At 43.1% G+C, this 15535-nt stretch overlaps 1 protein-coding gene across 1 annotated transcript in view; it reads left to right on the top strand.

Annotated features, from left to right (window-relative positions):
• The window catches only part of TEX261 (testis expressed 261), a 719138-nt gene that overhangs the window by 404730 nt on the left and 298873 nt on the right, over positions 1–15535 (top strand). Inside the window, exon 4 of the mRNA XM_044064069.1 lies at positions 4430–4497. Within this exon, the coding sequence (XP_043920004.1) occupies positions 4430–4497 (68 nt within the window). The remainder of the gene's footprint in view (positions 1–4429; positions 4498–15535) is intronic.

Here is a 15535-nt window from a genome sequence, read left to right as displayed (position 1 = left end):
TGACGATCTCTTGGAGCTTGTTTGCTAACACAAAGGCTGGACCACCTAAGCCCCCTCTCTGGAGGAGTCAGAATATTTGGAGGCTTTTTGGGCATATCCACACCTTGGGTGGTTCCCTTCTACAGTTGCTTATTGACTTCATGTTTCTGAGGATGCGGAAGGAACCTGACATGGTGGAGCCCATTCTCAAGAATCCTGGTAAAATTCTTGCTCTCCACAGCGACTGATCGCATTGGTGTAAGGGTCCGGCCATGGATGCGATTGTGATTGTGGTGGCTACCAGAAAGGAAATCTCTGAAGAGAGTTTCTCAGTCCATCCCCCAAATAGAGAATCTTGGGCTTTGGACCATTTAGGGAAGCACTCCTATTCCTCAGCCACGTTCACTTTGAGAGCACTTAATTATTTGTTATGGTTGACTAGATTCCCAGTGCTTTCTGGTTTCTGAAGTGTTGAGGAATGTTAAGAAGCAGCAGTCTCTGGAGATTCAAAATATGCTGGAGAGCCTGTTGTCTATACTGCTATTGATTGCCATCATTTCCATAAAGCTTATTTCTAATGCAGCTGATGGAGTATCCAAGCGGCCAGCTTTTAACTAGGAGCAAGCAAGAAGGGAAGATGCTGTCTGCTGTAGGAGTGGGTTTTGCTAACCCTAAGTGAGCTTTTTTGAGGTATCAGTCAGAAAGGGGGGGGGGGGCAGCAGATATCTTCTTTTAGAAAGGTGAGGCAGTCTTCTCAGGCCATTCCTTCAGAGGGTTCCTCCCAAGGCCAGGGGAGGGATCATAATGGATGCTGCCCGTGGTGCAGGGGCAGCCCACAGAATCGGGGTTTTCATGGAGCCTTCTCCAGGGGTCCTTTCAGTGCCCCATAAGGGTTGCCCGACTGTCCTGTTTTGGAAGTAGTTGGGGTCATTTGCTGTTCACCCAGAAGCTTGGGAGGCCATCACTTTGGATGTCTGGGCATTGAGACTTCTATACAGCTCTTTTTAGAAATTCCAAGGTTTCATTTCAAACGTCTCCTGGACATTCCACCCTGTCAGAGATCACAGACAACAAGATTTACAAGATTCTGGCAAACTGAGTAATCCAAGATGTCCAGCCAGACTAGTGAGGATCTGGGGTCTACTCAAAGTTTTTTTTGGGACCCTTCTGGCCTCGTCAGGTGTGGTTCCCTTTCCTATGGCTTCTTCGAGCCTATATCAGAAGAGCAAAAGTTCACAAGAACGAACGCTCTTCCGATCGAAAATGCCAGACATCGAAATCTTACCTTTATTGAAGACTTTGGTTCTGAAATTCGAATTGAAAATTTCAGGAGTCGGCCGACCGGCACTTGCGAACTGCTTTTGCTTTGGGCACCGCGCGGCAAGAAAGACTGAAGAAAATGGCGTCAGCTGCATCTTATATACCCCTGGCACACTGATGTCAGGGAAGAAGCGACAGCAACCGACGCCGGACCAAGACTTTGGAACTCTGGCCGACTGCGGGGACCGCCTGACGGCAGGATAACCCAAGTGTAATGACTGCAGCAGTGAAGACACTCGAACGTCTACATTTATGGTAGGTACAAAACTGTACTTTCCCTTGATGACCAGGAATCCCAGGCTTTCTGATGCTTTAATATATACCTTGTCTTTATCTCAAAAGCACTCAGCTAGGAAGGTGTATTCCAGTAAGTGAAGACAATTTGTGCTGTGGGCGGAATCTTGAGGGCTCAACCTTTTTTCTGCCTCTTTAGAATCTGTTCTAGAGTTTCTTGTTGTTTCATTCAGACTCTAGATTTTCTATGGTTAAGGTGCAGGCAGTATGTATTTCTAATTTTCATGTTTCTCTGGCTACATTCAAGATTTCTAAGGATTTTCTTGAAGGTACCTCTTTGTTGCTTCCCCCAGTTAAGGATCTAGTCCCTCTTTGTTTTGCAAGTCCTTGCAGGCCTTCCTTTCAAACCTTCAGCTACGGCAAACTTGAAGTTGTCTTAGAAGTCCTTATTTTTGGTGGCTGCTACTTCGGCAAGGAGGGTTTCAGTTACAAATTCTTGACTCCTCTCTTTATTTGGTTTGACACAAAGATAAAGTTTTTCCTTATGAATCCTTCCTTTTTGCCTAAAGTCATTTTGGAGAATAATCTCAATAGTTCCATTCACCTTCCCTTGTCTTTTCCTAATTTCTCCCAACAAGGGTAAATATCTTCTGCATTGTTTAGATGTGCATAGGCAGTTGAAATTTGACTTGAAATGAACCAAAGCCTTTAGAAAATCGAATCAATTTGTTTCCTTTTCAAGATCTAGGTTGGGCACATCTATGTCTAAAGTGAGTTTTTCCAAGTGGCTATAAGACTGTATCTCTTTTGCATATACCTTCAGAGGCAAGACCCTGCCAAGCAAACCTAAGGGTCATTCTTAGAGCTATGGCTACTTCTGCAGCTTTTTTTTCTAGAGTGTCCTTGAATGAAATTTGTGCAGCAGCTACTTGGATAGGCCACCATACTGTTATTTCCCATTACAAGCTGGATATTCATTCAAGATTTAGAGCTTTTTTTGGCTCCACTGTGCTTTGGAATATCCTTCCTTAATTCCTCCCAAGGATTTTTACATGTCTGAGGACTCTGTCCCACAGGTTGAAGGTAGATAAAGACGACAGCATTGGCTACTAAAGTTATGCACTAACCATAATGACAGATCCATGTTGTCTGCCTCCATCTGGTTCAACCACCGCTCCACCTGTGTTATTTTATGGCAAACTTCCTTATGTGAGATGACTGAGGAATAGAGGTCGTCCTCTCCTTATTCTTGGAGTCCCTTGCCCTCCTTTTGTTTGGAGAAGCTTTGTAGCTTAAAAATTGTCTTGGATGGGGCAAACTTGATTTGAGGGGTCAGATGAGGAGTGGGGATTGTGGGGAAGGGACTTGGAGCCTGGCAAGTCAGAAGTCTGAAGGATTTGACCAATGTCTAATTGGATAACCCACAGGTTGAACTAGACAGAGACAGACAACATGGATCTGTGGTTAAGGAATGTACATAGCTTTCATTTTTATAGACTGTCATGTAACTTTCAGTCCGTTTTTACTAGGAGTATGCTTTTCACTGTGTTTTTTAGTAGAAAAATAAGACTTTAATACTTGTTTCACTGACTACTGTTGCCAGACATCCCTGGGATTCAGACATCATTTTTGGCTTCACCATGGAACAGCCTACAAGCTTCTCAGTTCTCCCTTCTTCCAACAACAAAAAAAAAAAAATCTAAACAACCTTTGCTCCATCATCAGGCTAATGAACTGCTTCAGGTGCAGATGCATGGGTGATTCTGCTGTGGCCATTTCTGACTGATTCATCAGGCCATTCTCTTTCTTTTGCTCTGTCTGGTGTAGTCTTCAGAACCATCATGGACCAGGGGTTAGGCATGTCCTTTCAGATTGTTGGAGTGTCCTTGGCAGGCAAGGGAGAACCAGCCTTCTCAGGCTTTGAAGAATAAGCAGGGAATACCTCTCTCCCTTACCTGGACGGGATGCTTGTACCTAGGGAGATTTATCTGTCAAAAGCAGGTCTGCTTCGTTAGAAATTCCCATCAAAAAGAAGCAAAAAAGTTAAGACATTTGTCTTTGCCTGTCTCAATTGCTTCTCTACTATGCATCTTTTATATAAATGCAGAAAGTGGCAGGAAGGTCACGTTTTGCAATGTTTTCTGGTTGAAATCTATACTGCAGCTATTTGGTCTTCTCTTTGTCCCATTTCAGAACATTACAGATTGGAAGTCACCTGTAGGTCCATGTTTTCATTTGTGCCGCAGTAATCCATGGTATGTTCCTAGCCCCCACCCCCTACTCCTGACCCAGAAGAATGTAGCTGGGTACTGTATCCTACCTGTTTGTGGCCAGAGCTTTTAATATCCGATTCAAAAGTTACAGGCATTCACATTCACAGTTGCACTAAAAACCTTTCTAACCATCAAGCTACTGTCTCCCCTTCCTCTAAGAATCTTTGATTATATTTATAATTATTTCCCGGTGATGATCAGAACTGATGGTTTCTGGAAGAGCTATGTTTTAATGGTGTGGAGAGTGGTATAAGGGTTATAGAGTTTGCAGCATGAGACTATTCATTGTGCTGAAGAGACTTGATGCCATGGCATTGGATTCTGTCCATTCAGCAATCAGAGCTGTGTTTCAGAGATTCATCTATTAGGGGAGTACCTATATTAATTTTGGTTACTAAAGAGCAGAATGCCGACATTAATGTAGAAATGTTCACTGAACCCTAACTGACATGTAGTGTGTGCTTAGATTGCAGTCCCTGTTGTACTCGTATGTTTTAGTCATGTATGTTGGTGAATATTGCATGTAAAGTAAGTACCCGTATCTCCTTCTACTGTTTTAAGTAAGTTAAGATTGGCAGTTTGTGTATCCTTATGGAAATGTATATTTTTCCTGTTTCCTACAGTTCTTGTCGTCATGAATCACTATCTTGCATTCCAGTACTTTGCAGAGGAGTATTACCCATTTTCTGAGGTAAGTACTTGATAACTCTCTATGTGGTATGCAGACCATGTGGTATGTTTGAGGAGTTTGTTTCTGTTGGTTTTATTACACTTCTTTTCTTTTTAAGCTTTGCCACAAAAATAGTAGAGAGTGATGGTAGGTTGTATTTGATTGTGTATGACTAAGAATAGTAGTAGTAAAAGTGTCATCATTTTCTGAACCACATTTTCTGATGAGGTTATTGGTGTTAGCAAGGTGGACAAGGGTAGACTAGACTTTCCAGACCCCAGCAAAAGTAACCACCTCATTCCATGGGATTCCAAGGAGTTTTGAGATAAGATAAAGATAATCTTTCCAACCATATCCTTTGACTTCTCCAAGGTCTGTTCTCAGTATGTTCTGCCTGGTGTACATCCCAGGAGAGGTGCACAGTGGCTATACTCAAAGGTCCTCCTGGATGGCCAGATTTCTCATTCTGTCACAGACAGTAAGTCTAACATCCTGGAAGGAATATCACTTTTGATGCCTGTATCCTTAATCTCAACCTTTATGTCACTCCTAAAGCTCATAAAAGTAGGTGAGACTGGGAGCATAGACTGTTAAACTGAGAACTTAATTTTGTGACTCAGCTTTCATTTTCCCTCCTTGGTCTAGCACAGCACCTGTAGTAGTACTGCCATTGAAACAATCTGCTTCTTAGCCTCACAGTTCTGTCTGCTCTCATGTTTGAACAAGATCTCCAGATATGTAGTCTCCAACCTGAGGTAGCTGCTTCTGTCTCCTTTGGGGAAACCATTCCAATCTTTTCAAGATGTAGACTATGACTTGTGATTGGGAGGGTTGGTTTTCATCCTATCTTCTTCATACTTGGCAGTGAATTACTCCGGTGCACTCTGGAGAGAAGCCACATGAGGCTAAGAGGATGACATCATCAACTGCAGACATCAATGATGCAACCCTCATGTCCATAAATTGGATAGAAACAGAAATGTGAAACTTATCTCGAATATTCACAAAAATGAAACTTTCTTTTATCCTTATAGTATACACAATTTGTGCTTCGCTTTGGTAGTGTTGAACTACTTTTGTTTTAGTGGTTATTAGTTCTTCCAGTACACTAATAAGAATCAGGCCAAAAAGAATGTCTTTCCAGTTGGAGTAAGGTATTCCTTGGGACTAAATGCAGTTTTTCTTATAAATATTATTGAACCTTCACTTGACTTAGTGCATCACTCTTTTTTGTTCTTCAATAACCATTCTTGTATACAGAATGGTAATTTTTTGGATCAAAGAAAGCACTTGCAGTTCATGCAGAAGTAACCAAAGAAAATACAGAGGATAATCACATATTTTTAAAACAAGGCAAAACCTGCCTTAATGATTAGTGGCCAAAATGCATTTTTTTTTCAGAATAGATAATTCAGTGTATTTTGTTTGGTTATTGGGTACATAATGGCACAGTAGTTAATATTGCTGCCTCGCATGCTTTTTTCCCTCCAGTTTGGTTGACAGGTAATGGAAGGGGCTTCCTCTACAGACTCTACACATGTACATGTGATTCTTGGCCAGCTGCTTCTGTTTCATCTTGTATCCAAAAGACATGTTGTAGGTGAATTGTTAGTCCTCAAATTGCCTCTAGGTATAATTGTGTGGGTGTGCCCCTTGATAAGGTGTTATCCTTTCAGGGACTTTATTGTTTTGCATGCAGTGAGTATTGGGAAGGGCAGTAGCTCTACCTCAGCCATGAAATGGGTAAAGTGGGCAAATGGAGAATGAATGAAGGGTCTTTTGACAGCAGATGAGTCCCTGCTATTGCCATCCAGACTTGCTTCTCCAGAGGTAGGACTTAGTAGTTGCTGCAGTTTGACAGACATGGTGATTTAGAAAATTATATCCATGTGTCTCAAACACTTCCTTAGCCATTCACATCTTAGACTGATGCCAGGAGTAGCACAGAAGTCCTTGGTTTTATTGCTGTCTAGTAGCTACACCTTGCTGTTTAATCTGGTTATGATTTGCTGAAGTCCATTCTTAGAGAAATGTTCACTGTAATGGTAATGCTATTTTCCTTGTAGTCACTTCCATTTATAAGTTCATAAATTTACTTTCCTGTGTTCAGTTCATAACATTCTCAAGAAACACAGACTTCAATACATCATAATTATATTTTCTATTACATGTGTAGCTATCCAAATTTTTCTTGAATTCATTAATATTTGAAACATCTGTAATATGTTCAGCATTAGATCACTGTTGAAAGAAGCCTAAGCTATTTGGGTTTTGTCCTGCCAAGAATATGACTACCAGCCAGCTTTTAAAGCTTCAGGGCACCTTCCAAGCACTCTGACTGTAGGCTTTGTGAAACTGACAGTCTGCTAACATTCCCTCAAGTCTGGGAAGATAAGTACCATGCTGGGGAAAACCTTCCACAGTTTCATTTCTCTGAGGAAAGCCTGTGTTTTTTCTTTGAATTTACTAATCTTCTGCAAGGAAAATTATTTTTATGGACTGTCATGTCGTGTTTTCTTCTGTGAATGCTTGTTTGAAGACGGTGTTAAAAATCTGATCTGATGTTGTCCTTTTCATTCATTCAACTGATTGGTTCAGATCTGACTCGGCTGCTTCTACCAGATCTTTGGATCTAAAACTCTCAAGCTCCTCCCTTTACCCGTAATGCTCCACCAACCTAACACACCTGAGATCTCATTTGCCATCATTCAGCTTCAGACACCAGATCCTGTCACTCTTGAGTTTTGGGGTAGTATTTGGCCTTTTTTGTCAGTTACAGTTAAGAAACTTTTATTGTATTTACTTCTACTGTCCTACCTCCCTTACATATTCTTTTTCTGACTTGTAAGGCAGTTTCCAGTACCTTTTTAGCTACCTATTTCTCAGTACCATCTTTGGTACTATTCCTCTCTCTTTTTTTTAAGTTACTTTTTAGAGTACTCTTTCTATACCTTTGCAAGTAGTTCTTTCTTTCTGCTCCCTTTCCCTAAAAAAAAAAATGTCTGCCTTTAGTTTCTTTAGGCAGGTTTTCTTCCTTGATATTATGGCTGACTAGCCATCTGGTTTTAAAAAGAGCATTATCCCCGGACTCCATCGAGCCTGTTCCCCGGAGACTGAACAAAATAATTACTGCCCCATCTGACAAGACCTTCTGGACAAAAGGGGTTGCAGTAGATAGGTCATGGCGGCAGTGACCAAAAGGGAACTTTCAGAGGAGAGTTCCACTGTCCGTCTTCCTAATAAAGATTCCAGGATGATGGGTTGCAGTAGATGGCATGGTCATGGCATCAGCGACTAAAAGGGAACTTTCAGAGGAGAATTCCACTATCCATCCTCCTAATAAAGATTCCAGGATGATGGATGGATGTGGGAAGCGAGTTTTCTCTTCAGCAATTTTTGCCCTATGATTGCTGAACTATCTTTCCCATTTCACAAGATTGCAAAGGGATCTGATTAAGGAGTTATCAAATACCCTTGAAGGAGTAGTAGCTGAGGGAGCACGGGAAAAGGTAGCTTCCCAACTAGCGACCCTGCGCTCTGTAGCTAACTCTTCCATGAGGCTCATTGCACATGCAGCCAAAGGAATGAGTAGGGTGGTGGGTTCCGCCTGTGCGATTTTGTAAAGCCTTTTAAGTCTTTGTCAATGTCCCATTTGAGAGCTCTTCCCTTTTTGGCCCCAAAGTCAGAGATACACTATCCAGATAGGAGAAAAAAGGTAAAACTGTCTGCCATGGGCATACGTTTCTCCACCGCTCAGAGGCCGTATCCAGAAGGTCAGAGAGGAGGCAGAAAAATGCAGTTCAAAAAATCATTGGATTCTTACCAGAACCCACATGGAGATTATTCCCCCAGAGCCAGAGGGGGGAATAATAATGGAAGATACAGCCCCCATGGCAGAGGAGGCCCACAGAACCAGTGATCCCGAGAACCCTTTTCAGGAAACCCTTACAGCACTCCTGAAAGGAGACCCAGTTGTCCACCTCTGTAGGCAATCAGGGGTCAACCATCTCTGCACTGGAGAGCCTGGCAAAACCTAACTTCCAATTTATGGGTGCAGAAGATAATATCCAGGGGTTATCAAATTCCCTTCTCTCAACCCCCCCCCCAAACAGAAGAATCCCAGACATTCCACCCAGTCAAAGGGAGCAGGCAGTTATTCAGTTTCAAAAACTACTAGAAAAAAGGGTCATCCAAGAGGTCCTCCAAGACCAGAGAGGATTCAGAACTTACTCAAAGTTCTTTTTAGTTCCAAAGAAAACAGGGGACTGGAGGCCAATTCTGGATCTCAGCAGATTAAATAAGTCTGTTCGACACAGAAAGTTCCAAATGGTCACAGTTCAGTTCATACTTCCTTTCCTGGAAGGAGATGATTGGATGTGCTCAGTAGATCTTCAGGATCCATACACCATATAAAAGTGGACAGATGCTCCAGAAGACACTTCCGGTTGGGGGCCAGTCATTACCTGGAAAGAGATGATTGGATGTGTTCAGTAGATTTTCAGGATCCGTACAACCATATAAAAGTGGACAGATGCTTCAGAAGACACCTACACTTCCAGTTGGGAGACCGTCATTATCAGTGATGCCCTTTGGTCTCACTACGACGAGGATTCTAGGTGTTTTCTCATTTAGACAACTGACTCCTGTCCGCCACAACCAGGCATCTACTGATAAAAGCAAGAGACTCCATTCTTCATATCTTCACAGAACTAGGCATAATGATAAATTACCAAAAAGAGTGCATTGGGGTGGTATTGGATTCTACTCAGATGATTGCAAAACTCCCCCCCTCCAGAGTGTTGACAATCAGGCGTCAAAGGATAATTCGTTACAGGAAGGTAGCTGCTTGTTATGTTCTTTGAACTTTAGGGTCAGTGGCGGCAGCAATAATGCTAGTCTCATTAGCCAGGTTTCATATAAGAATACTGCAGTGGCTTCTAGTTGCCCAGTGGTCAGTTATCCATCAGTCTCACCAAATTCTTATAACAAACAAATGCAAAAGAACCCTCTCATGGTGGATTCAGTTAGAACACTTGACATAAGGCTGACCCTTTGTTCCCCCACCACTGACCACAGTGACCATGGATGCTTCCCAGATGGGGGGAATTATCTGGGGAGGAGAGTCTAAGGAACCTGGTCTGCAGATGAGGCAAATGTACACATCAGTGTCCTAGAGATGAGGGCAGTACTTCTGGCATTGCAAGCATTCCAAAATGCTCTTCCTCTGGGGACAGTGGCGATTCATTCAGACAACATGTCACTGGTCTGGTACATAAAGAAACAAGGGGGGACTAGATCATATCCTCTGTTGAGAAGCCCTCAGAGTGTGGCAATGGGTGATCTCTGCTTTCTCATAGCAACGCACATTCCGGGAAAGTCCAACATGATAGCGGACAAGTTGAGCGGATCTATTCTCCTGCCGGGTCCTGGACGAGTGGTCCTTCAACCAGAAGGTAGCAGAGGACATTTTCCGCAGATGGGGCCAGCCTTGCTGTGATCTTTTTGCTTCTCTCCTAAACAACAAATGCAGCAGCTACTTTGCCCTGATACCCCCATCGGGGGAATCACGAGGGATGCTGTCATACACGATTGGCCTTCCCAGTCTGTTATACACGTTTCCCCCAACTCCCTTGATTCCAAAATTCATTCAGAAAGCAAGCAGGTTGAAGGAAACAGTAATCCTCATTGCTCCATATTGGCCTCGATATATATGGTTTCCCTTCCTCTGACCTAGTCTACAGAAGGAACCCTGGATTCTGGAACCCATTCCAGATCTGCTGTCACACACCCGACAGGAATGACTCATCCCAATTTTCGCAAACTCAATCTGACAGTTTGGTTCCTCCAGTTCCGTTAATTGCCATACAGCCCATGCTGTCCTCTCCAGTCCGACATATTTTGATGTCATCTTATAAATCATCCACTCAAAAACTTTATTGGAGTAAATGGAAAAGGTTTGTAATTTGGGCTCAACACAATATAGATCCCCTTACAGCCCTTATTCACTGTGTCTTAGAATTCATAGCTCAGCTTTTTAATAAAGGAGCAACTGCCTCTACGATTAAAGTAGAATTAGCAGTCATTTCAGACTTTCATACCGGGGAGGATAATTTAGTTCTCATTTCCATAAACTTTGCAAAGCCTTCCCTCTCCTCCATGGGACCTTAATTTAGTACTAAGTACAAGGCCACGGTGGTGTGGCGTTAGTGTTGTCGCCTCACAGCAAGAGGTTCTTCCATTCGATTCTCGGCTGGAGCGCCTTCTGTGTGGAGTCTGCATGTCCTCCCCGCGGTTGAATGATGCTAAAGACATGCAGGTAGGTGTGAACGTGAATGGGCATGCCTTCTTTAAAGGTTGGGCGTCGGGCTGGCAACTCGGCACTGTAAAAATCCACTGCCAATCATGAGCGAACCAGAGTTCCGCTGTGACCCCTAACCGGGAAAAGCCGAAAGAAGACTTTTCATTGTTCACCCCCCCCCCCCTTTTAAACTGGCAGCAACTTGTGATTTTAAGTTTCTTTCTTGGAAAACTATTTTTCTAATGGCTATTACATCTGCAAGATGGATATCATACTGTCTTGTCAATCTCCATACTTGATTTTCCATAAAAACAAAGTCTCTCTGCATACCAACCCCTCCTTTCTACCCAAAGTTGTCTTACAAACCAATATTCACCAGGCCATACATTTGCCTGTTTTCTTTCCCACCTTCAGCAGTAAGAGTGAATATGTTCTACATTTGTTGGATTTGCATGGACAGATGTTCTTCGTGTTTCACTGTTGCAGTCATCACATTTGGGTTATCTGCCTGCAGGTAGCTCTCAGTTGGCATGAATACCAGAGTCTTGGGATTTCTACGTCAGATGCTGTAGCTTCTTTCAGGACGTCATGGGTATAAAACATGCAGCCAATGACATTACATCAGTCTTTCTTGCCGTGCAGTGTCCGAAGCAGAAGCAGTTCGTTAGTGCCGGTCGGCCGCCTCCTGAAATTTTCATTTTTTGAGTTTCAGACCTGAAGTCTTCTAAAAGATAAGTACCCTGTCGGGGATCCTTTTTTCTTGCTCTAACCAATGTCAGAAAAAGTTAATAATTGTCTTGCCTGTGGAAAGCAAATACCTCACTGAGATTTTCATTCTTACTGCATCATCAGTTTATGCCCAGACCAAGATGTTCCTCGCTGTCGGTTTTGTGCCTTGTTCAATGCCCGAACTATTCATTGTCGGGCTATTTTTGTTGCTAAATTCTTTCATTCTCGTACTCCGTAATCCAAAATGGCTTAGATAAGCCATCCAACTACCGATCTTCCAAAAAATGTAAGGATAAAGGCAGAGACAGACCGCATAGGCTAGTACTCAGTGAGGCACCTTCTCAGCCCTTGATACCCGCTTCTACAGATTTGCAGGCCTCTGCTGAGACCCTTTCAGAGTCCGGTATGCCGCGAGTTGCTTCTTTGACTATGGAACCTGCAGATGTCTCTACCTTGGATGGGTCTGGAGCCGCTGTGCAGGCACTGGTTTCTGAGGGTGTATTCCAACCTTCTGATGTTCATATTAAACCGACATCTTCATTTTTGACTAAAACTACTGAATTTCTCAGGCCCAGAGTAACCAACGACCAAAGAGCATGCTCAAGCTCCCATGCCACGGAAACAAATGCTTAGAATGGCTGATGACCTTATAACTTTAATTAGGGGAAGCCAGTCTTCCCCCTCTTTAAGACAAAGGATTGATTTTCCTTCTGATTCTACAGACCACAAGCCTGATGACTGCTCCCTCTGATTACCAGAACATTCCCTTTTCTAACTGTGAGGATTCAGATGCAGAGGATTCCATCCTGTCTACCTCCCCTCCAGAGGATTTTTCTTTTGGTGAAACCTTGCATACCTTAACAGAATATTTTTGCTGCGAATGCCAGGACTACCCACAGTCCAAAAAGAGACTCAGAGAATTTTTAGACTTGCCTCAGCACAGGTCTCTAGCTACTCTAGCTATACCCCCTGTTCTGGAGATTGTAGATGATGTCTTCTTGGAATCCAGCCTTAACCCTGATACCTTGCCTCCAGTGGCCAGGAAACCTGACAGGTACTACAGAGTACCTGACTCCCACAAGTTTCTCTTTAAGAATCCTACTGCGGATCCAGAGACCATTTCCCAGGGACCTAAAGGCATTAAGGCTACAATAGCCAAAAGCCCTACCCCTTCGGACAGGGATTCTAGGGCTTTAGACAGATGGGGTAAGAAGATATACACCTCTGCTACTCTTGCCATCAGGGCTTTAAATTGCCAGTTTCATATGTTAAAGTATCAGCAACATATTATGGAGCTAATTAAACAGAAAATTATGTTGATTCCTGATTGTGCAGAACATAAAGATTTACACATGTTAATGCATTCTGCTAACCAAGTTGGAAAACATACTTTGCAATGTGGTTTTGATGCCTTAGAAGCATCTTGCAGGGCTGCTGTCACTGGGTCTGTCCTTAGAAGGCGTGCTTGGCTTAAGGAACATATCTTGCCAGACAATGTCATAGCAAAATTACTAGATGCACCACTAAATCAAGAACGCCTGTTTGGCAATAAAGCAGAAGAAATCCTCAAAAAGATGGAGGAAAAAGTTAAATCTATGCAAACTGTTAAGTATTTCCTACAGGTACAGCCACCTACATTCAGTAGGCATTGGCCTTCTAAAAACTGGTCCTTTCCAGTCCCTCCCAGATCTTCTCAGTCCTAACCTAGGGCAGTATACCACCACGATTACAGTCTCAGGGTATGCACAGATCTAAGCAATGGAGTGCTCCCACCTTTAAAACAGGGAGTAGAAAACCAACATCCTATGATAAAATCTCACTGACTTATCCTTAAATATTCCAAGCCTTGCCCAAGTACTTGCACCCTTAGGAGGAAACCTTGCCCTATATGCAAAAAACTGGGAGTACATCACCCAAGACAGGTGGGCCTTGAACATTGCATCCCAGGGATACAGATTCTACTTCTGCTCACTGCCAACCCCAAGTGGATGGCCAGACCTCCTCTCAAATCAGTGGGCAGAGGTCCTAAAGCATGTTCTTTCACTTCTCAGTATCAAGGCTATTCGACCTGTCCCAGTAGAGCATAGGGGACAAGGTTTTTACTCCAGACTGTTTCTGGTACCCAGGAAAGAAAAGAAAAAGAAAATCCATATCCAGGATCTGTCTATCTCAACACCTTCCTGGAGGTTCCAAGGTTCAAGATGCTTACTCTCTAACAGTTGCTTCCTATGCTAGCCAAGGACTCCTGGCTAACCACCCTAGATTTAAAAAGAAGCTTATCTGCACATCCCCATAAGAGAATCTTGCAGAAAATACCTACATTTCAAAGCAGGCTCTATGCATTATCAGTTCTCTGCACTTCCCTTTGGCTTATCTACTGTGCCCAGGGTATTCACAGAATGCCTAGCTCCAGCCATTGCATATTGCAGGCAGAGAAAATTTCAAATTTACACATACTTGCACGATTGCCTGATTCAGGCAGACTGTCAGGAATTGCTACTCCAGCACCTGACGTTTATAAAGAGACTTCTAACTTCACTGGTGTACACCATCGACAAAAAGAAATCACATTAGGTCCCCAGCCAACAGTTTGTATTCCTGGGAGCAAGATTTAACACAACTTCCCAGATGGCATTCCTCACTCCAGAAAAACAAATGTATTTGACAAACTACTGGCCACCAAAACCCAGCTATCTGCAAGAAAAATACTGCAAGCCATAGGGTTCATGGCCTCTTGCACTTTACTAATTCCATATGCAACACTGCATATGAGGAAACTTCAATGGTACTTAAAAAAATATCTGGTGTTAACTTACTCAGGACCTGGAAACAATGAATGCGAAGTTGTTCTATCTCGCCATTTGTTCTTACACACAGGTTCGGAGCCGATCCCTCGGCTCCGAGTCGGCCACATTCCAAGCTCTGCGTCTTGGAGAAGCTCGAGGCACAGTCCCTGTCCCATGATCCTCTCCTGCAAACCCTCAGATCTTGTTTGCCGCTGCAACAGGTCTCATCGTCGAGTGAGAGCTCGGGCCAGTATCCTTTTTTTCTATATAAAAATTTTATATATATATTTCTAAAAAGTTAAAAATTATAAGTTTTTTTTCTTAATATTAGTATTACTGTGTGTGCGTGTGGTTAAATTAGTGTTTAGATTAGTGTTAAGAATTTGTTGGAGAGGCTGCTCCTAGGCCTTAGGCCACTAACTTTCTGTCAGGGCTCTGTCAGATTTTCTCTGTTTAAATTATATTTCTCTTTGTATTTAACCTTGTTGATAAGTATTTACCTGTTTAGTAAGGTTAGTTTTGTGTATATATATATATATATATATATATATATATATATATATATATATATATAGTGTTTTACATATTAATATTGCAGACTATAATTTCTAGTCAGGAATGTCAGAAAAAGCCAAGTCTGGATTTAAGCGTTACCAGTGTGGACAGAAAATGTCCATAACTGACGACCACATTTCCTGCGTCTACTGTCTAGGCCCTCTCCATCTTCAGGAGGACTGCTCCATCTGCCACTCGTTTAGTGGCAGAGTGATGATTGAAAGACTCAGGAAACTTATTGAGAGGGGTCTCCTGAAGCCGGAGTTTCAAGAGGCATTGGAAAAGGCAGACCAGTCATCGAAGTCTTCTAAGGGGTCGAAGTCTTCGAAGGTGTCGGAGCCCAGGACATTGGCTCCGAGTACCTCTGTTAAGATTCGGTCGCCGGCTCCACAGACCTTGGAGCCGAGCATCGAACAGCTGCCTCGGGGCAAGGTCCAGGTTTTGGAGCCGGTGTCAGTGGTACTCCCTTCTTCGATCCTTCGCTCGGTGACCTCTTCGGCCCCTTCGACCCGTTCCTCCAGACCACTGTCAGACACCGATGTGGATCGAGTAGTGCAGAAGCTGATGGAGAACACAGCCTTATCCAAACTAATTGCAGTTTCGTCCCAATTGGTTTTGAAGCTTGAAACCCTTCCTGTTCCATCCATAGATCCTCCTTTGAGACCCATCGAGTCATCGGAGCCGGGAGTCG

Source organism: Protopterus annectens, chromosome 2.part2 (genome assembly GCF_019279795.1).
Source record: "Protopterus annectens isolate FY-2018-M chromosome 2.part2, PAN1.0, whole genome shotgun sequence".
Taxonomy (NCBI): domain Eukaryota; kingdom Metazoa; phylum Chordata; order Ceratodontiformes; family Protopteridae; genus Protopterus; species Protopterus annectens.
This window is presented reverse-complemented; position numbering and strand designations above follow the sequence as displayed.